Source organism: Nyctereutes procyonoides, unplaced genomic scaffold, assembly GCF_905146905.1.
Source record: "Nyctereutes procyonoides isolate TBG_1078 unplaced genomic scaffold, NYPRO_anot_genome, whole genome shotgun sequence".
NCBI classification, from domain to species: domain Eukaryota; kingdom Metazoa; phylum Chordata; class Mammalia; order Carnivora; family Canidae; genus Nyctereutes; species Nyctereutes procyonoides.
This window is the reverse complement of record NW_026575036.1, coordinates 22,589,402-22,612,551: the sequence shown is the minus strand read 5'-3', so window position 1 is coordinate 22,612,551 and position 23,150 is coordinate 22,589,402. Positions and strand designations below refer to the sequence as shown.

General features: G+C 37.5%; 1 protein-coding gene across 2 annotated transcripts in view; it reads left to right on the top strand.

Moving 5' to 3' along the window:
* Nucleotides 1-23,150, top strand: part of NELL2 (neural EGFL like 2) — a 324,517-nt gene that overhangs the window by 226,589 nt on the left and 74,778 nt on the right. For both annotated transcript variants that reach the window (XM_055318667.1, XM_055318666.1), the window contains 2 exons: nucleotides 1,189-1,311; nucleotides 4,247-4,342. In XM_055318667.1, the coding sequence (XP_055174642.1) occupies nucleotides 1,189-1,311; nucleotides 4,247-4,342 (219 nt within the window). The remainder of the gene's footprint in view (nucleotides 1-1,188; nucleotides 1,312-4,246; nucleotides 4,343-23,150) is intronic.

Genomic DNA, 23,150 nt, shown 5'->3' with positions numbered 1-23,150 from the left:
TATATTGTCTGGAATAATACATATATTGTCTAGAATACAGAGTTCTAAAATGAAGAGCAAATATATCTTTTTTGCTTTGATGATTTATTTCCTAGTGAATTAACAGCTCAGTTAATATAAGTGGATTAAAATATATTTTTAATTTTAGGTCTAAGTAGTATTTATGTAAGAGACCAAGTGATAAGTAGTGCCAGTAGGGATTTTGCTGAACTAGTTTGTATAAATTTCCTCACTTACATTTCATTTCCTGCTCATCTGGATTTTGATGTCAGATCTGTTTTCTTTCTCATATTCGCTGCATTTATATTTTTTCCCTGCATTTTATTCCCTGCATTTATATTTTTGCTGAACACCGAGCTAGAATTCCAACATTACCTAATAACTCCTGTGAACTTGGGCAGGCGACTTATGTGCTCTGAGCCACTATTGACTCATTTTTAATATGGTCATAATGATATTGGTTCTGCCTCTCTCACAGGGGTGCTGGGAGAATCAGATGATTCAGTGCTTTCTGAAGTGTCAAGTTGCACACAGTGAAAGGAAGCATCATATTGATTGTATGTTTTAAAGTTTGCCTTTGCACATATCAAAAAGGCAAGTTGTCTTCTTTAACAGAACTCTGAGCTTTCTTTGCAGAAGGAGAGAACTTCCTACGGAGATCAGATATTCTCCCGGTAGTTTGCGTGTGTCTCTTTGTGTCTGGAAGTAGGGGTGTAGGTGTTAACAGGTGTTAACTGCACCCTAACTCCCAGAGCTTCAACTCCATTTTCCTGCAGGCCAGGATTCATGAAGCAATACACTCTCACATCCTTCCCTAGCACCCTTTTCATGCTACAGGGTGAAAGGTTAGGGACCAGATTTATGTCATGAGAATAACAACCACAGCAACTGTATACAGTGGCTCTGGGATCCACTTCTGAGAATTATCCACACTCTTGCCTCTCTTCTTCTTCCATCCCTTCTTCCTCTTGGTCTTCTGTCCAAATCCTTTTGCATTCAAGGTTTGTGAGTGTATAAACTATGTATGCCTGTCCAGAAAAGTATGCAATACTTCAAAAAGAGGAGCTCTTCTTTAATATATACTTTGTGTAGGTCTGTGTTTGAAAGAACCAAGATGCAGGTACAGTTTAAAATGCAGTCTCTTTGAAAATCTAGCCTTGAGTAACAAGATGGTATTTCTCATTTCAGAACATGATGAGTGTATCACAAATCAGCACAACTGTGATGAAAATGCCTTATGCTTCAATACTGTTGGAGGACACAACTGTGTTTGCAAGCCAGGCTATACGGGGAATGGAACCACATGCAAAGGTAAAAGATTTAAACACTAGTGCCTGTTCCATTAGGGTAATGCAGTCCATCCTCCCCCCACTCCGCTCCTCATCACCGTTATTTCCCTCCTGGGTACTTCCCGCAGCCACTGAGAGCTTTGCAGTGTGGCTCACAGTCTCCCTCCCGGGTTATGGTGGTGTTTAAGTGGCCAAACTGTTCAACGATATTGATTTGATGGTCCTTGACCTCCACCACTGTGGTTTCTGTCTCTCTTCTAGTCCAGCAGACCATACCCATAATCATACTCCAGCACTATTGTACGGAACCGTTCCACATGTGAAATCTTAAACTTCAACTTTTTATTGTCTCTTTTTTTAAGACTTTATTTATTTATTCATGAGAGACACACAGAGTGAGGCAGAGACGTAGGCAGAGGGAAAAGCAGGCTCCATGCAGGGAGCCCGATGGGGGACCCAATCCCAGGACCCCGGGATCACGGCCTGAGCCAAAGGCAGATGCTCAACCACTGAGCCACCCAGGCATCCCTCAGCTTTTTTTTTTTTTTTTTGTCTTACCCCAAGTCCTCCTGCTTCCAGTCTGCCCAATCTGTTCTTCCCATGACTCTTGTTCTTCAATCTCTCTGACCCTTCCTTTTCTTTCAATCTGCCAGTCTCCTCCCAGGTTCCAATACTAATTTTTCAATCTAAATGTGACAGCTCTATTTTTTTTTTTTTTTTTTTGGCAGTGCAGTCAACCCATTTGTTCTACTACCAAAATCCACTTTGAAATATCTCTGTTGGGATCAGTCTGGCAGTTTTTCTTCTCTACTCTCTTTGGAGCTCTTGAGTACTAATTCACTGGGGAAATTGGGCCTCTATGTTGTGGTTTTCCATTTTTTACTGGTTTGTCAGTACCAATCGGTAATTCTTTTAAAAGGCCTATGGAGCTCAGATTTTCATTTTCATCAGTGGATATTCCAGCAATCATGCACCACCATCCACTAATTTACTCTTTCACCGATGCCCTCTTTTCCTTCATCAAATGGGCTTGCCTCCTACTTCACAAGGGAAATAGAGGTTCTCTTTTGCACAAACTCTCATGGGCTAACGTCCATAGTCATTATTATGTCATATAGATTTTTCTTATTGTTTGTATAAAAACTACCCATTTCTCAAATACAAGTGCCCATTATCATGGAGTTTGCTACAAAAAAATGTGCTATGGGCAGCCCTGGTGGCTCAGCAGTTGAGTGCAGCCTTCAGCCCAGGGTGTGATCCTGGAGACCTGGGATCGAGTCCCATGTCAGGCTCCCTGCATGGAGCCTGCTTCTCCCTCTGCCTGTGTCTCTGCCTCTCTCTTTCACTGTGTGTGTGTGTCTCTCTCTCATTAATGAATGAATAAAAATCTAAAAAAAAAAAACAATGTGCTAGACACTGTGTCAGACATTTAAAGTCCATTGCATAGGGTAACTGAACACCTAGGACTTCCTCAAAGCCCCCAGATATGCTGAGAATTTGCAGGGGAAAACGGTTAAGATTTCATCTGAGAGCCCAACTTCTCACTCTTATCTCTGTTAATGTGAAGAATAAAGCTTAGATCATAACGAACTCTTGCAATCATGAGCAGATGCTGACAGGTAATTCTAATCTTTGAAGGAAGGAGAACTTTCATGGGATCCAGAATTTCCGCTTGAAGTTCAGACTATAGGTTGCTTGAATAAAGATGCTCCAGTTCATGTGTGTATCCTGCTGGGAAGGTCAAACACTGAGAGATAAGTAGTGTAGATGTAGGATCTGAATCACTGAGTCCTGCGCTGTGTCCTTACACATCATTCCAAGGAAGATATACACACGGTTTCGTAGATGGACCCTCTAATACTTACTTAGGAGGTTTACATTCTCAAACTCCTTGCAAATCCTTGGTACCTAAGTAAGCTTTTTGTCTAGGATGAAGATAGATTAGGACCTACAGCCAGAAAAGCCAGATGGCTTCTATGTGCCCCTTGCTTTAACTCAGCACCAGAATCTCAGTTGTCTACATTTTACCACTCAGAGAAAGTTAACTAACTAAGGAGAGGAAGCACGTGCCCAAAAACAAGAGAAAAAGCTTTTACTCCAGTGCCTGGAAAAAGCTGGTCTAATTCATCCTTTAAAGACCTTGCCAGGCTGAGGGAATGGCCCCTGAGAACAAGCTTCAAGTGGAAAGAGAAGCATCTCAGGGTACTTAGTCTTACTCATCTTGTTTTTCTCGCCTGCTTTGAATCAGGCAGCCCATCTCAAAAGATCACCCTTGCCATGGCTAGATCTTGGCTCCTTTTCCTAATCATAGGAAAATTTCCCTCACTCACAAACCCATTGTAATACAACAGCCTTTTCAGTGCCTTTGCTCTTGATCCTGGATCCTGACCTGTTCTCAGCAGAGGAATCCAAGGCTCCTTCTGAGACCACTACAGCAAACTCTTACCATTGGCCAGTTCATCACTGAACTGATTTTTAGAGCTTTGTGAAAGATGGGGCATTTCTCTACCACTTGGCACATCGGCCAGTGTAGAATGATCAGAGTCTCATAGGAGTCCATCATTGCCTATTTCTTTATCTCAGGCTCTAGATGGTAGTTTGCCCCTTGGGAAAACTCTAGGATAGTTGCCATTTTTTAATGTCAAGCCAGACTATTACAATGAGATGCAACTCTAATTCTCATGACTTCCTGTTATGTGAAGTTAGTCTTTTGTTAAAGGAAAAGGTAGTGTTTTATTCTGCAGGTGAAATATTTCTGTAATGTTGAAAAGAGTACTGTTTTACAAAATGGGTTGAAGTTTCTTACCTTCGTGGAAAAAATCTTCTATGAATTTGAGATTATAATAGCATATATAATTTGATGTCCGCATCTCCAAAGGAATAAAGAAAAGTTGGGTTTGGAGTACCTTGAACTACACCTTGAAAATGCTAAAGTCATGTATCTGAATTATTTTTAGCATTTTGCAAAGATGGCTGTAGAAATGGAGGAGCTTGTATTGCTGCTAATGTGTGTGCCTGCCCGCAAGGCTTCACCGGGCCCAGCTGTGAAACGGGTAAGAACATCATTCCATCTTCTAGGAAATGAATTTTTACGCCTATGTATAAAGTAATCCATGAGGAAAATAATGTTTCAAGTTTCAAGTGGCTCTCAAAGCATGGCACTATTAATAAGGAAGCGCTGGGAGGGAGGAGGTGGGAAGTTTCAGTGATGCGCACTCACTGGGCATTTTCCCAAAGTCATTCTATGGAGGTTTTGCAGCTATAATAACTAGGAGAATATTGAACTTTTAAAGAAAGGTATGTGGGATTGGGCAGGATTTTGTGACTTCATACTTCATTTTATTCATTGGGAGCCCATTTTCCCCAGAATCTGGATGACTAGAGTTCAAGTTTATGGCCAGCTCACTTCCTAGGACATACTACTTCCTGCATCCACATTTGAGAATGTTTAATGTTTTTAATGTTTTTGCACAGCTCATTCAATATTCATTCATTGTTATTTATTTACAAAATATTTGAAGTTTTCTACTTTCTAATTTCCTCATCCAAATTCATTCTGAACTCGCTCTTTCTGATGGATACTAATATTAGAAACATAGATATGTATGTATTATATATTACATAATATATATAATTGTACAGTCTGCATATATCTTATGACCCACGCTAAGATACTTTGTCAATTGAAAAACACGCCATGAGGATATTAGCTCTTAAATTAAAATCAGGTTGACAGTAGTTTTGATTGCTTTGGGTTAGTGGGTTCTAATAGTAGATGACCTCAAAAATTCCATTATTCTCCCAAAGAGAAAGCTGCGACCTCTAGTGATTGCTGATTGCCATCTTACATTACTTTCCATAAATCTCTATATAATAGATATGGTGCATGTCCTCACTCCACTTACAGAGTCGTCTGGTTTAATAAAATGCTGACAGATAAGAATGTGAGACAGAAAGTGTTTGGACCATTTGGGAAGTGAAAATTTCCCTGAATAGGTCTTGTCACTGTGCACAGAAGGATGCCCACAGAAGGGCTTGCATCACTAGATTATTTCTTTCTATAAGTACCTCTAAGCGATATTCTTCAAACTTCAGTGACTATTTGGTTACAAAGGTCTCTAATAGAAAATGGATAGTGGGCATCTTGGAAATGTGAGATTCTTAAGGGACTCATTTCCTAAATCAGGAGTTCCAAACCCATTATGCATGTGACTCACCCAGAAGGCTTGTTAAAACTTGTTAAAAATACAGAATTCTGGTAATTAACTATCGTAGGATTTACTAGGTCAAAATCAGGCACTTCTAGTGCAGCGGTTCTGCAATGTTTCTATGCTGTGGCCTCCATCAGTACACCCAAACACATCAAGGTACACTGTGGTCCTCCTGCATGTGTGTGGTGACCATGTTTCCTGAATATGGTATCTGGTGCTGCTTCTAGTATAGAGTCTGGATACAGAAATACTGGCTTTTTCAGAACATCTCCATAGTGTGTAATTTTGAAATAAAGGCTGTCCCAGAACATCTGAGATGAATAATGGCCATGCCTAATTCTGCATATCATTCTTCCACTAGAAAAAAATGTTTCATATGAGAGTGTGAAAATCTGAAATGGAATAAGATTGATCTTAGCAATGTAAAATTTAAAACTAGGGAGTTAAAAATAACCCAATAAATATTTAACTTTTTCTAATTATCTTTGAACGTTCAGTCTATATGAAGGCAATCCCAGACTTACCCTAAGTAACTGAATATAGCAACCAAGGGCTTTGAGGACAGAACACATGTGGGTTCAAAGTCTAGTCCTACCATTTGCTTTTTATATGGCCTTTGGGCAAGTTGCATAACTTCTCAGTGTCTTGTACTATCTATATATCACCTTACTCTTCACAAGTCTCTTTCAAGATAGGTATTACCTCCATTTGTAAACAAAAATATTGGGTTCAGAATGATTAGGTTTTTTTGGAAGGCTGTAGAGTTAACAGCTGAATACAAGGTCTTTCTACTTCTAAAGGCAGGTTTTTTGTTTTTTTGTTTTTTTTTTAAATCTATATCAGCGTTTTTCAAAGTTTCTTCTGAAGTCTTTCTACTGCCAGGAGAGAAAATGTCTTCACTCAGGGCCATCCTGAAAAGGCCCACCACAAGGGTACATAGCATTTCTTCAAAAACTCATGTTAAAAAAAAAAAAAAAACTCATCTTTTTCCCTAAAAATTCATTCATTTCTATTCCATAATATATGAAAATATTTAACTTAGTACCGTTGAGTTAAGTTGGTGCTTTAAGACATGGGTAATAGTTTGTCTCTGCCTTCTAGCATCTCCTGGCCTAATACCACATTTCACTATTTAAGAAGCAAGGCATTCCAGTCTCCTTCCTGGAGTTGTAATGATAATACTTGCCTCAAAGTATCTGTCCGAGTTATTACTCCAGGTTAGATCCTAATGTTCCTTCTAGCACCATCACTTTCGTTGACATAGTTATAGATAGAAGTTGTGCCTTTTAAAAAATAAATTTAGAGGAGAACCACATGAAATAATCTGTTCGCCCATTTATTCAACAAACATTTATTTAGCATCTTTTATATGCTGAGCACTGATCTAGAAACAGGGTCTCGCAGTGAACAAAACTGAGGTCTTATCTGCATGGAAATTATATTCTAGTTGAGTTAGAGGGTCTAAAGTAGGAAAGTGAATAAATACATAAAATACTATAGGTATTTTAGGGTAATATAGTTGCTGTAAAGAAAACTAAAGGAGATAGTGTAAAATTATTTTTATTAACCTATGGCTCTTACATATGAGAGGTATTGTTATTATTGGTATTTACTTCATTAATAAAGGTAACTAACATCAGGTTTTAGATCAAGTCACAAAATCTCAGTGACTATTACAAAAAGTGTTTGCTCATTCACACTCTGTTTGATATGTCAAATGTGGTGGTGGGGAGGGTTCAGGGGCATTATGATTAGGCCTGCTTAAGCCAGGCTCCTGGCTGTTGCCATTTGATGAAGAAGTCATGCCCAACACAGAGATTTTATTGCCACAGACAAGAGGACCGCAGAGAAAGCATGGAGAATATACCCCCACTGGTACCGCCTCAGACCAGAAATGACATACATGTCCCTTCCTCTCACATACCATTGGTAAGAACTCATCACATGGACTTGAGGGGGTTGAAAAATGTAGTTGAGCTGAATATCCAGGAAAATTAAACTGGTTTGTGATTATTAGGCCAGTTTTTTGCCATATCTTCTGGCTAGCATTGCTGCTACTATTTAAACAATCAAACCATTTTTTAACATTGTCTCATCTAATCAGGTGGAGGAACTGAGTTACTTCCTTTTCAACCACTGCCTTCTTTCCACCTCTGGTGGGAATCCTTAACTTGGAATTTCTGAACCTCTGCAGGTCTCTAGATGGGCTTTGGGGGTCCATGAAGTCCCTGAATATATATGTATGTGTACATTTTTTCTGCAGAAAGAATTCAGAGCTTTTAAAGATGGCGTATGAGTTCTCTAATTTCTAAATAGTTAAAACCACTAGGAAGAGAATCTTCCATGATTCATAAGGAGAACTTCCACCACCTGTGGAAGGTGATCCAGATGCAAATATCCAGTATCTTCCTGTATGTTTCTTTGGGGACCTTAGATCTCAAGACCCCACACTGAACACATCATTTCAATGACCCTTGGCTTACCTCTTCTCCCTCTTCTATTAACAAACCCTGGTTCTTCACTTCTAGTCTTTATTTCAGTGAGTGGCCTTATCTACCAAGTTTTGCTGGCCAGTGAAGAAAGAATCACCCACCTCTTATCCCCTTTCATCAAGTCCTTTTGATTCTCTTTACTAGGGTCTATTTCTTTGCCTTCTGGCTGGCACTACAGTAGTTTGGGGCTCTCGGGTATATCTCTCTCCAGTCAATTCTCCATAGAATATCTGAGCACAAATATCTGACCTCACATTTCTTGACATGACCTGTATGGCCCTTCAAGATTTGTCTCCTGCTTATCTACCCAGCTTTCACCCTCTTGTCTTTCCGTCTCTTCACCTCATTTACAGCCCTAGGCGTTGAGTCTCATGGGGGTGAAGTATGTATCTGGTTCATTTATGAATATTCAAAACATATTGGTGAATAAATAAAGACATGCATGAGTGGCCAATTAAATGAGGAGGTAAAAGATTATGTGGCTGCATACATATTTGCTGGACTTTATTGTACATTGGTTTAAAGAGGCCTTCGGGGTCATCTGGTCCTAAACTTTCATATGGCAGATGACATAATCGAGGCACAGAAGGGGTGAAGTGACTTATATAAGGTGTTTCATTATAGATACTGATCTGCAATTTAGAACTCAGGTCTTCTGATTCAAAGTCTTGTGTTTCTCTTTTCCTTCCTTCCTTCCTCCCTCCCTCCCTCCCTCCCTATCTTCCTTCCTTCCTCCTTTCCTTCCTTCTTCCCCTTCCTTCCTTCCTTCCTTCCTTCCTTCCTTCCTTCCTTCTCCTTCCTTCCTTCTCCTTCCTTCCTTCCTTCCTTCCTTCTCCTTCCTTCCTTCTCCTTCCTTCCTTCCTTCCTTCCTTCCTTCCTTCCTTCCTTCCTTCTCCTTCCTTCCTTCCTTCCTTCCTTCCTTCCTTCTCCTTCCTTCCTTCCTTCCTTCCTTCCTTCCTTCCTTCCTGCCTTCCTGCCTTCCTGCCTTCCTGCCTTCCTTCCTTCCTTTTTCCCTTCCTTCCTATTCCATGCTGTATGATCAGGAATTTATCCAATTACCTCTCATAAGGTCTGTTCTTTTTGTTTTCCCCACCCTTCAACTGCCAAATAATTCTGTTGTCTTCATCAGTGAAGACCACAGCAGCTTTTCTCTCCCAAGGTAGAGAAAGCATCAAGACTGTCAAGATTTTATCTAAATTTTGGCCTGCTAGAGCTAGATGGTGCCTGATAGCTTAGAAAGGAGACTAATTCCTGGCCCCAGTGGCCCTGGGTTGAGCCCTCACAATGGTATTGCTGAGCAGGAAGTAATAGGATTTACTAGTTTCTTGAAAGACAATCTTAATGTGCCTGACATTTACCAACCCTTGTTACTCTATTGAGGTCCCCCCTAACCCCCCTCCCTAATTTATTGAGTCTATTTATAAATTATCTTACTGGAATGGTTGAATCCTTTTACCAACTTCACAAAGAGGCTGCTATGTGTATTTTCTACTGAGCAAAATTAATTTTTCATGGTCTTCTTTTTTAGCCACTGTGTAAAATCACCCACATGTACAGCATAACTTCATTTTTAATTAAACATCCTAATATTCTATCAGGTGTTTAACTTGGATTTAGCAGGGTGATTATTTCTTGGATAACTCAATAAAATGTATTAGAAATCTCTATGCAGAGGTTTCACAGCTCTCTCTCATTGCCATCCTATATTTGTTGCACAATCACTAAACCTCAGCAAACATGTGTCTGATGACCTCATTAAATATGCAAAGCTGTCTTAGTATACTAAAAGTAAATCTTTTAGTAATGATTTACAGCATAACTCGAAGAGATGTGACAGTCTCCTATAAGTAACTGCCGACTTAAATCAAATTAAAATGTTTATAACTGGGGAAAAGTTGAGATCAAATGGCAATGCTAAAAAAGATAGGCTGTAATAGCAAAGAAGAGGAGATTAGACATTTTGGTGATAAATGGCTTCTTTTTTTTCTGTGTGTAAAATAATGGGTTTCTTTGCCACAGATCAAAACATGGAGATGAGATTTTAATTATTTTTAGTGAGTAGTTAAATGAATATAAATTCAGGTTGCATTCCTAAGTGTTTATGTAGCTTTTTAATATCTGTAGTTTCAAAATGATAAAAATTAAGCATGAGGCATATATGAATGTTGCTTTACTTCAAAGGTAACTATAAACTGATGGAGGTTGATTGATTTTTAAAAGTCTACATTATTACTGTTATAGTGTAGGTAATCAAAAATCCGTTAATTCATTTATAGTAACAAAATTATTTTGTTAGTTGTATGTACAGTTAGCATTTATTATTAATGTCAAATTGTGTTATATTTCCTGATATGGTTAAATTAGCACATTTTTCACCATTAAAGGAACATATTGATTCAATTTCATGATCATGTAGCTTTCTTTTAAAGGAATATTTTTCAGAAGCTTACATTATTTTATATCATTTCACATAGGAAGAAAAAAACTTCGAAGCAAGAGAAAATTCAAAACATTTCTGGTATAGCATACTTTTTTTTTTTTTTTTTTTTTTTACCAAGATGAATCAAAGCAAAATTCCATCACCAAATGTGTATCTTTTTGTGGGAGGAGAATTTTAGGAAGAATTTTGAGATAATATAGTTAATAAGGAAAGAAAAACTTTAGATACCTTTGTTTTATCAATACAGGTGATGGTTTTTAGTATTATTTTGAATTCTTTTTTTCTAGCTAAACAAATACAAATTTTATATGCAAAAAACTATTCAATAAACTTTATTGTAATAAAGAAAACCGAGGATGAAGGAAGTTCAGCTTCTGATCCTTCACGGTGTCTACTGAAGTCACTTTTCTAGATTTGAATTTCTAAAGAGGAGAGACAAGACTCAGAGCTGATCATTTGGTGGTTTTCATAATGTGGGATCCTATACCCATGGACGGATCTGTTACCTTCCTTAAGATAGACTCTCCAGTCATACTTCTTGAGATGCTTCTGGTCTTTAAACCTGCTATTTGGGATCCCTGGGTGGCGCAGCGGTTTGGCGCCTGCCCTTGGCCCAGGGCGCGATCCTGGAGACCCGGGATCGAATCCCACGTCGGGCTTCCGGTGCATGGAGCCTGCTTCTCCCTCTGCCTGTGTCTCTGCCTCTCTCTCTCTGTGACTATCATAAATAAATAAAAAATTTAAAAATAAATAAATAAAAAAAACCTGCTATCTAATGATAAAAGTGATTGAATCATATTTGATGAATGAGTGTGTTTTAATGAACCTTGGATAAATTAGGGATTTAGATCTCAATGTGATTTTTTTCTTGTTATAAAATTTTTTTTGAAAAAAGAAGAAGAAACCAAAGAACTCTCACTGAAGGCTTTTTGACCATGTACTGAGTATGAATTAACTTGGGTATTTAATATCTATCTTCTCTTTATGTAGGCAATCCTTAACCTTTTCAAAATAACCCTTTAATTGATTAGTATTATGCCAAACCCTGAGCTTCCTGGAAGCACTTAACATAGTGGTTAAGAATATAAAAAATTGAAGTCAGAGACACATGAATCGGCATGAGTCCTAGCTCTACTGTTGACTAGCTGTGTGACCTATTCTATGTTATTTCATTTTTCTACGTCTTAATTTTTGTATGTATGAAATGGATGATAATATCTATCTCATGGGTTTATTCTAGAAATTAAATGAAATAATGTAAGCAAGGCATACAGCATCATTCTGGAATGTGATAAGTACTCAATAAATGATATCTGATGTGATTGTATTATACATTTTAAGTAAAATTTTATGTACAGAACTGTTTGAAGCTTTTGGACTCCATTGCGTTAGCTGGAGATACCCTGAGATATTATAAATAAGGGTTAGGAATAAGAAACAATTCTAGTTTTCTTGACTCATTTATAAACCAACTTTAGTATAGTTTTACTAATTTAGCAATTTGCATTCTTTAAATTTACTTAAAATTGCTTTATTTTGATTCCAATGCATATCTTAAAAATTAATGTTTTATGGAAATCTAAGTCTTTGTACTATTCAAGAAGTAGTTAAAAGTTCTTAGTGTTAAATCTCAAAGTCATTTTTCCAAGTCCTTCAGGTTAATTGGAAAAAATCTTACTCTTTCCATGTATCAGTCATGTATAATAGATAACAATTCTGATGGGGAAATATTTCAGACTCTTTTATTGTAAGGCCTACCTAATTAACATTGGAAATGAGTACATATCATGGAGTTAATGTAAGGGGAAAAAAATAGCTTTCAAGCTGTTAGAGGGCAGGTCTCCAAGAAAAAAAGCCTAATGGAATTATTTGGAAATTTGGATAAGATCTTCACTTTTGCTTTAAAAATATTGATAGTTTTTTTCAGTGAGTCAACTATGAATATAGCATATTATAGTATACCCTTGAATTCATTCCCCCTTCTTATTTTTTATTACTCAAAACAAACCAAATAAAGTTATTTTTATATTTTTAGTTGCTATTACTCTAAAATTAATCAACTGATAGTTCGTTAAGAATTTCAACGAGTAGTATATGCACATAGTATAAAATTTAAAAGGACAAAGAGCATATAATGAAAAGTAAATTTTCTTTATACCCTTTTACCAATCATTGCTTCTTCCTACACTTAACAATATATCTTGGAACTCATACTATCACTATATCCTCATTAGACAGAGTGATTTAAATAAGAAAACCAGTCTTATCAGAGCAGATTTTAATCTGTACCTCTGTGGTTGCCAATAAGAATCCACATTTTGGGGACCAGATCTTTCTCTTCCTTTGGGCACCCCCATACTTTGATTGGAAATGTTCTGTAATTTTCTTATTCATAAATTCCAAATTTTTTTAGATAGATAAACTGATGAACTTTTATTCATTAGAAGTGGGATAGTAGGACAGACTTCATATCCTGAGAAGGCATGTGAACATGATAAGGACATGAAAGTTATCAGGGTCGTAGTCTTCTTTAATTCAGAATATCTCAAAGATACAACATTTAATTTATACTCAGATTATTTTTGCTTTTTGCATTCTCTTTCTACCTTCTGTGCTTTGTTTCTTTCTTCCTGAAGGACCTCCTTTAGTACCCTCTCAGGGTGGGTGTGTTAGTGGCAAACTCTTACTTTGGTCTGAAGTGGGCTTTATGCCATTTTTACTCTTAGGTTAGTTAGGTGTCGATTTCTAGCTTGCTCTCCCTCTAGAACACTGTGAAGGAGGTATCCCATTGCTTTTCAGGCCTCTGAGGCTTCTGTGTAGAAGTCGACTGTCAGTTCAATTGCAATTCATTTGAAAATCCTTTTTTGTCTAATTGCTTTTAAGATCACCTTTTCCCTGGGGTTTGTTGTTTCACAAATGCTTTGTGCCTGGAGTTGAATTTATTTTTATTTATCTTGCCTGGGGATCCTTTAGGTTATTGAATTGAAGGAATCATCTTTTTTATCCATTTTGGAAAACACAGTCCTTATCTCCTTAAGCATTGTTTCTCTCTCATTCTCTTTATTCCTCCTCCTGGCTTTCCTGTTGGATATATGTAGGCTCTTATCTTTCTGTATTTCTTCAACTTTCTTTGGTATTTTCCATCTCTTTATCTCTCAGTGCTGTGCCCTTTGTGATTTTTTTCATATCTATCCCCTAGTCTATCAGTTATCTGCTCAGCTTTGTCTAATCCTTTGTTTAGCTGATCCATTGATTTTTTTTTTAGTTTAATAACTATCTTTTTCACTTCTAAGAGTACTCTTTTTCAAATTTTTGGTACTTTTCCCCTTTGTTCTTATCCTTGTGATTTTTCATTCCTTCCTTTATGTCTTTAACAATTTTAAACATGCTTACTTACATTATCATCTTTATCACATTGTTCTATCATCTGAGTTTAAGGGGATCTAAATCTGCCTTTTATTATGCTTGCCGACTATTGCCCCTGATGCAGTGCTTCCTCTTGTGTTTTGTGCTTTTGATGTCTACTGTTACCTTCATTGAAGATTTACCTGTAAAACCTGAGGTCTTTTCCCTCCAGAGAAATCTTACTTTTGCCTCCCAGGTATGTAAGGGATATTACAATTGATGTTTGTGTCAGTTTCCTTGCCAGGTAATATACACACTAGTGACAGAAATTTAAATCTCGTAACTCTTTAAGAGAAATGGTTTTTTCTCCCCACCTGAGTATAGGCAAAAATAGTGTCTCCTCCTAATCTCTTGTGCTAGTGGGTGTTTTGTGTGTGTGTTTCTATCCTATACTTAAACTCATGCAGAACCGTTCAAGGAAGTCTTAGACCTTGTATGGGACCAGGTCCTCTCTGCTCTCACATGTGAGAGTCCAGATCTGGTGTTCAGCTTCCTCATGAGCTATATAGGAATTTCCATTTTTTTAAATGAGCTGACTTATGAATTTAATATAATATATTTTTAAGCCATGTGTTTGTAGAAAGGTTTTCAGGTTATGCAGTTCTCAATATTGCTGGAATTAGAAAGAAAGTTACATAAGTATGATATTGTTGATGCTGCTGGGAGTGAGAAATTCTAATCACTCATAAATCTGCAGTGAGGGGAAATGCATGGAAATATGGGATGGAACAAGGGAAGAAATGATAAGAGGACTAACTTTATGGAATTCAATAGGAATGGAGCTGGGATGTGGCTGCTTCTTTCTCTTCCCTAAATTTCTGATGTTCCTAAGAAGAGTCTGTATTTTTTTCCTAAAGGGTCCTCATCAATGGTTAGTCTCCATTTCATTCTTCATGTAAGCTTTGTGGAAGAAGCCACTGAGATATATACTTTTTTTCATAACAATCATCTTTATCTGCTTATTGGTGACTGTTTTGGGGAGCCCCTAGGTGGTGCAGTCAGTTAAGCCTCCAACTTTTGGTTTTGGTTCAGGTTGTATTCTCAGGGTCATGAGATGGAGCCCCACATCAGCCTCCGTGCTCAGTACAGAGTCTGCTTGAGATTCTCACCCCTTCCCACTTGTGCTCTCTCTCTCTAAAATAAATAAATCTTAAAAAAAAAATAACTCACTGTTTTTTGAGAGAATACAATATATTCTAGGTAATTTTTTAAAGATTTAAATGAAAATATGGTCTACAAGGGTTAAACATCAAAATTGATATAGAGTCAAGTCAAAGAAGTGAATCAGATTTACAAATAACATGATTTGCGGAGGGTAGTTAATAGGACAGAAGACAGAACAAAGATCCAAAGTTATTCAGAATCCAGGAACAATGGGATTAAATTAACACTATGACATGTAACACACGTATGAAAGTACCTTCTGTAGTCGTCCTGTCCATTAAGACTACACTGCTTCTACTAGTATTTTATTTTTATTTCCTAATTCTTATCTCTTACATCTTGGATCTATGTTCATTATGTCTTTCGCCATACCCTTGTTTTTCTTCTTTTCCTCAGTTGCCTTCCCCTCCTCCCCTTTTACTTGGTCCCTCCCACTGGAGCATGGGCTCCTTGAGAGTCGAGGTGAAACCTACAATTTTGTCTTTCTCAAAGGACTTAGCATCACATTTTGCATCTAGTAGGCAGGCAATGAATATTAATGAAATATAAGTGCACCTTTGCCTTTGGGTTAAAAAAACAATTACACAAGATAGAGAACTTTAATAGTTTCATGCTTTACTTGACTGCTGATTCCAAGCATGATCCAAAATAAAATGCATATTTAGCCTGTGCTAGTACAGAGTATACAAAACAATATAAGTAATAGTCTCCCTGAATTCTATATACTTAATCCACAATGGGATGTTGTGTTCACTTTGGCCAACAGATTTTAAGAGGTTACTGGCAAATGGGAGTGTGATCAGGGAAAAGTTAGCTGGGAGATGGAAGCTCTTGTGGATAGTAGAAGAGGATAGTTGAATAAACCTGAATAAACCAAGAACCGAAATAAGAGAACTAAAAGGCAGCATGAAACTACCCTCAGATACACAAAGGGCTAAACTAGTGTGTGGATTTTGAATTAGGTTCTTGTGTAGCTCTAGTGTGTGCAAAACTAGTAAATTTACCAGCAGCTTCAAATAAATATGCTGATCACAAGAACCAGATGAAAATGGGACGCACCAGCCTGCAGGTTCAAATAGAATCTAGATGACCAGATGTTAGGAAACATAGGGCCCATGGGATTTACCCACCGGATCTAGATGGCCTAGTTTGTGGAGGTAATCTAGGACTCTTGTTTCAATTTTTCATAATAGTAGCTATTTTAAACTGTATGTCTAAGGATACTTCCTTTAATAATAAAAAGGTAGTGTAGCTTGATAGTTAAGAATTTGAGAAGGGGCTGCGAAGATGACTCTCTAGGTATAATTACAAGCTCTCCCACTGACTGCCTTTGTGGACTGGGACAAATCACTTAATTTTATGTGTCTCAGTTTCTTTGTTTTAAAATGGAATGATAAGAATACCTATTTTATTGCATTATTGAGGAGATGAGTCAACAGAAGTGGTTCAGTAAATGTTAGCTATTATTAGGACCTCATTCCTAATCCCTACGATAACCCTTTATAGTTATTATCACCTGCTGAGGAAACTGAGGTTCACAGAGATTAAATAATTTGCTCTGGGCTGTATAGTCAGTGAAGTGGGGAAAAGGAATCATGCCCAGGGCTGATGAATTAATCTGCCCTCTATCTGCTCTGATATTTGGCCTCCACTGCATCATAAAGATGATTAAATGCCTTTGAAATGGCAGCAAACTTTATGGAATAAAGGTGCCAAATTATCTAAATTAAACATTTATTAAGCTCCTGTGCACGCACAGCACAACGTGACATGTATGAAGATGCAGAAAGTAAAATGCAGTTCTTCTCTCTTGGGAGTTTTTATCTCTGTCTGATGCCCAGGGGAGCATTTTATCTAAATAACCAAGAAAGAACAGGTGGGTTCAAAAATAATAGTAATACCTTTTAAGTGATTGCTAGCTACTAATTTTGTCTGGTAAAGTAACCCCAGAAGAAATTGCTCTTCAAAAGAATGAATTCTGGAGCTGTAATCCCAGCAGCTGTAATTTACAGGGGAAGGCTTCATGATAAACTCCTACTGGTGGGACCTAGGAGGCAAGCAAACAGCTGATTAAATGTGTGAAGAGTACACTCTCAAGTGTTAGGGTTTTCATTGACGATTTTTCTCAATATTCATGTCTGAGGATAATTATAAGACTGAATAGGAATGAACTTGGACCTCCTGTTTAATAGAAATCCTTAACAAAACAAGTTAAACAAATTCTCTGATATTCTTAGTCTTTTAAGATGTGGAACTCTTTCTTGTCCTTCTTTGATGAGGTGTGTTTTCATTTGCTTTGAGCAGCCTTTTAAATATAAATCATTCACTCAAGCATGTTTTTATTTTTTAGATTTTAAAAGGCCCAACTCCAGTCTTAAAATTAACCTTAGCTTGTCCTTTTTATATGAAGCTGAGTAAATTTTTACTACTTCTTATCATTCTCTTTAACAGTGTTTAATTCAAGGAAAAATAAAATCAGTTGACCATAATTGACTTTTTTTGCTTGAAAATCAATCAATATAAATGGACTCTGTAAACATGAAAACTTATTATTCATTGTGATCTTCTTGGTTTTGAACATTTATAACCAAAAGAAATTAATTAAAACGTAGGTGACTGTGAACAGCCCTAACGAAGCAAGAATCAAGAGTAAGTTTCATATTACAGAATGCATAGCCTTTATTCAGTGAGTGATGGGAAGGAGGTTCTTTCCATAAATCATAAAACTTAATTATAAACCAAAGGGTGCTGAATCTGTTACGCAGATAACTGTACCCTACACTGCATGAAAGGCAAGATTAGTTAAGTGTCTAAAATCAATAAGATGAGAATCAATCAGTTAATTTTTGTAGGAGCAAAATAGGGGAATTGTTAGATTTTCTTGGAATTATTAATAAATGTGTTATCTAAAATTGGATATTTATCTTCAAGTTTACATTCTTGAAAGGTAAGTATAAGCATACTTCATTTTACTGTGCTTTGCTTTACTGCACTACACAGATACTGTATTTTTGCAAATTGAAGGTTTATGGCTATGTGGTGTCAAGCAAATGTATTGGCACCATTGTTCCAACAGCATTTCGTCACTCTCTGGATCTGTGTCACATTTTGGTAGTTCTCATGATATTTCAAACTTTATCTTAATTATTATAATTGTTAGGGTGGTCTGTTATCAGTGATCTTTCGTGTTACTATTGTAATTGTTTTGGACCACCATGAATTGCCTCCATATAACACATCAAAATTAGTTGGTAAATATGTGTCCTGACTGCTCCACTGACCTAACCATTCCCTGATCTCTCTCCCTCTCCTTGGGCCTCCCCATTCCCTGAGATATAACAATATTGAAATTGGGCTAATTAATAATCCTACAGTGGCCTCGTATGTGTTCAGGTGAAAGAGCCACACCTATCTCACTTTAAATCAAAACTAGAAATGATTAAGTTTAGTGAGGAAGTCATGTCAAAAACCAAGATAGGTTGAAAGCTAAGCCCCATATGCCAAACAATCAAGTTGCAAATGCAAAGGAAAAGTTCTTGAAGGAAATTAGAAATACTCCTCTAGTGAATGCATGAATGATTTTTTTTAAAGTGAAAGTTTTCGTAATCTGGATGGATCATAACATAGACATAAAAGTGCAAGGTGAAGCAACAAGTGCAGATGGAGAAATACAACAAGTTATCCAAAAGAGCTAGTTAAGGTAATTAATGTAGGTGACTACACTAAACAAACTTTTAGTGTTGAGGAAATAGACTTTTCTATTGGAAGAAGATGCCATCTAAGATTTTCATAGCTAGAGAGGAGAAGTCAATGCCTTCCTTCAAAGCTTCAAAGATCACACTGACTCTCACTAGCAGCTGATGCAGTTGATCACTTTAGGTTGAAGCCAATGCTTATTTTTCATTCCAAAAATCCTAAAGCCCATAAAAATCATGCTAAACCTACTCCGCTTATACTCTGTAAATGGAACAACAAACCTGGATGACCGCATATCTATTTACAACATGGTCTACTATTTTAAGGCCACTGTTAAGACATGCTTCTCAGAAAAATGGTTCCCCTCAAAATATTACTGCTCACTGATAATTGCAAGAGTTTGGATGGAGACGTACAATAAGATTAATGTGGTTTTCATGCTTGCTAATACAGCACCCATTCTGCAGCCCATGCCTCAAGGAGTAATTTTGACTTTCAGGCCTTTTTATTTAAGAAACACATTTTGGGAGGCTATAACTGCCACTGCCATAGATAGAAATTCCTCCAATGTACGTGGGCCAAGTAGATCGAAAGCCTTCTGGGAGGGATTCATCATTCTAGATGCCATTAAGAACATTTGTAATTCATGGGGGTGGCCAAAATATCAACATGAATAAGAGTTTGGGAGAAGTAGATCCCAGCCCTCGTGAATGACTTTGAAGAGTGCAAAACTGTAGTGGAGGAAATAATTGCAGATGTGTGGAAATAACAAAAGAATTAGAATTAGAAGTGGAGCCTGAAGATCTGACTAAATCGCTGCAATCTTATAAAACCGTAGTGGATGAGGAGTTGCTGCTTATAGATGAGCAAAGAAAATGGTTTCTTGAAATGGAATCTACTCCTGGTGAACATGCTGTGAAGATTGTTGAAATGACAACAAAGGATTTAGAATATTACTTAACCTTATTTAATCAAGTCGTGACCGACTTTGAGAAGAGTAACGACAGTTTTGAAAGAAGTTCTACTGTAGATAAAATGCCACCAAACCACATCACATGGTACAGAGAAATCATTCATGAAAAAATCAATATGGCAAACTTCATTGTTGTCTTATTTTAAGAAATTACCACAACCACCCCAACCTTCTACAACCGCCACCCTGATCAGTCAGCAGCCATCAACATCAAGCAAAGACCCTTCACCAGCAAAAAGATTATGACTTGCTGAAAGTTCAGTTGATTCGTATTTTTTAACAATAAAAAATTTTAATCAAGTTACGCACATTGATTTTTTTAGACATGATGCCATTTCACACTTAATAGAGTACAGTATAGTGTAAACAAACTTTTATATGCACTGGGAAACCAAAAAATTCATTTGATTTACTTTATTATGATTTTCATTTTATTGCAGTGTCTGGAACCAAGACTGCATTATCTCCAACTATGCCTATAGAAGGGAGATATTTGTTGTACACTTGTTGTACTATACTTGTATTCATTGACTCTGTTTTTTGTTTTTGTTTTTTTCCAGAAAAGTGTATTTTTTAATTCAAGTAACTGCAAATAGGAAAGTTGATGGGGTATGGGGATGCCCAGGCTGGGACATATAATGTCTACCTCCTCCCCAGCAGAACAGGTCTACACCCTCAGTGGTCAGTGCAAATGCCCCCTTCCTCACTCTGCTGCAGTATCCCAGGGGCAGGACCCCCACCTTCCCTGGGACAGGGGTACACATGTTCACCCTAGAGCTTACCCCTCTACTGGAATGGCTCTCTTGCAAATCACATATAACTTCTTAATCACTATTTTCAAAGTATTCCTATTTCTTGAGCTTTGTGCAGCATTTGATATTATTAACCAAAATCTTTCCAACAACACCCGTTTTCATTGTTTTCTTTGACATGAAATTTTCTCCAGACTCTAGTATTGCAACAACCTCATGTACTAGGTGTTTCAACTCACATTTTTAAAGGAAAAGATAGAGAAATAAGTGAATTGCCCATATGATAATAGATATCAAATTGAAGAGGTTGGAATTAGGGACGCCCAGATGGCTCAGTGAGCATCTGCCTTCGGCTCAGGGTGCAATCCAGGGGTCCTGGGATCAAGTTCTGCATTGGGCTCCCAGCAGGGAACCTGCTTCTCCTTCTGCCTGTGTCTCTGCTTCTCTCTGTGTGTCTCTCATGAATAAATAAGTAAAATCTTAAAAAGAAGAAGAAGAAGAAGAGTAGTAGTAGTAGTAAATAAACACAGGGCAGTGTAAATCCAAAACCCATCTGTAAAACACTACACGGTATCCTCAACATGGCAGCTTCTATACAGGTGAGCTTTAATTGCTGATACTTTCTGCCTGTCTGAGTGCCTTTGTTCATATTTTTTCTTCTTCTCATATCCTGAATGTGGAGATTAAATTACACACTTGATCATCTCTTTTCTTTCTTAATACTATCTCCTAAGTGGTGCTCAGCCATCCCTAAGTCTTCAAAAGAAGTCATCCTGTCCAGATACCTGCACAGCTTAACTTCCAAATCCCAAGGGGCTGCTGGTTATTGTCACTTGGACGTTTTACACTACAACCTGCTTGTATTACCTGCATCCTGAATGCTTTCCTTTCTCCATGTTGGAATCACCCAGGCATGAAACACCACCATCTCCTTTCATTTCCTTCCTTTCCCTCAGAGCAACAGCAGTACAAATAGTGTGTAGCAGAAGTGTAACCAAAGTTTTGAGGAGTATGGAGGAGGGCCAAAGAAGGACAAAGAAGAGGAAAAAACTAAACTAGAGGTCCCATTTTAAAAAAAAAAAAAATGCTTTGGCTGTTTCTTGCTACAGAGTCAGAGGCAGATTTTCCATTAAGCTAATGAAGCTTAAGCTTCTGCTCTAGTCATCTGATCATGCTTCTTCAAAAACATAGGAGGGCAGCCTGGGTGGCTCAGTGGTTTAGCGCTGCCTTCAGCCCAGGGTGTGATCCTGGAGACCCGGGATCGAGTCCCGCATTGGGCTCTCTGCATGGAGCCTGCTTCTCCCTCTGCCTGTGTCTCTGCCTCTCTCTCTCTCTCTCTGTGTGTCTCTCATGAATAAATAAATAAATAAAATCTTTAAAAAAAAAATAGGAGACCTAGCAATGTCCCCACCTGGCCATATATTTTTATAAAATTTGCAGTATATATTTTGGTAATCTCTTTGTTCTGAAAGGGTCCTCAAAATTATATCCGCATCTGGTCCTATAGATTCACTCCTGTACAAGTTAATTCTTTTTTTTCTTTTTAAAGATTTTATTTATTTATTCATGAGAGACACAGAGAGGCAGAGGGAGAGGGAGAAGCAGGCTTCCTGCAGGGAGCCTGATATGGGACTCAATCCCGGGTCTCCAGGATCAGGCCCTGGACTGAAGGTGGCGCTAAACCGCTGAGCCACCAGGGCTGCCCTACAAAGTTAATTCTTACCAGGCAAGACATTCCCAAAGCCCTGGCATATTTACATTCTCTCTAGACTCTCCTTTTCCTGAGACTCTAATTCTCTTTCTGTAGCTCTTGGTTTGAAACCTTTAAATTCCTCTCTTTTTCTCTCTTCTCCCACACATCCGGTTCCCCTATTCCCTCCTCCCCCCTCATGCTCTGGAAGGAGAGGAAGCATCAGCTCTCATGATGCTTCCTCAAAGAGGAAGATGCTTACCCAAAGAGGTCATCAAGTTGATATTTTCCTAAACCAAGACTTTTTCCTCTATTATAACATGCTACTCTCATATTATGTAAAAATGACTTCACTTATAATTTTGAATTACTTTTTAAAATTCCTGACACATCAGCTGGTCATTATTGAAAATTCACCATATGCTAAACGTGGTGCTAATTGCTTTACATTTATTAACTCATTTTAATCATAAAAACTATACTCTGAGGCAGTTATAATGATTTCCAATCAAAAACCAGTGCTTAATAAGGTTAAATAACATGTTCAAGGTCACATAGTAGGCATATGGTAGGCTCTTAATTTAGACTGTTACCTCTAACCCCAAATGTGTGCTTGTAACCCCTTTTCCATTTTATCATCCAGATACCGCTCTTCTCTGAAACTCTCCTTGTTCTGTCCAACCAGAAGTATTCCTGCTTTGCTCTAAATAATCATGTTTGGGCCAGATTTATTCTACTCCGCTCAAATTACCTTGTATTGTTATTAATCTTAAAATACAAGAACGTTATCTTAAACTCTTTTGGAGCTCATTCCGTGCTTCATGGAAATCAAACCAGTAATTCATGGAATGGCTAGAAAACAATTTGGATGAAGGAGATAACCATTATGAAATTCATAAACAGGATACTTAATTCTGCTGAAAGGCAAATCATTTGACATCTTAAGCAGTATATTAAATATATGGCCTTTATCTCTTAAGTGATGAACCTGGCTGCATTCTGGAAATGTATACTTGTGTTGGGCCATTCACAGGAACT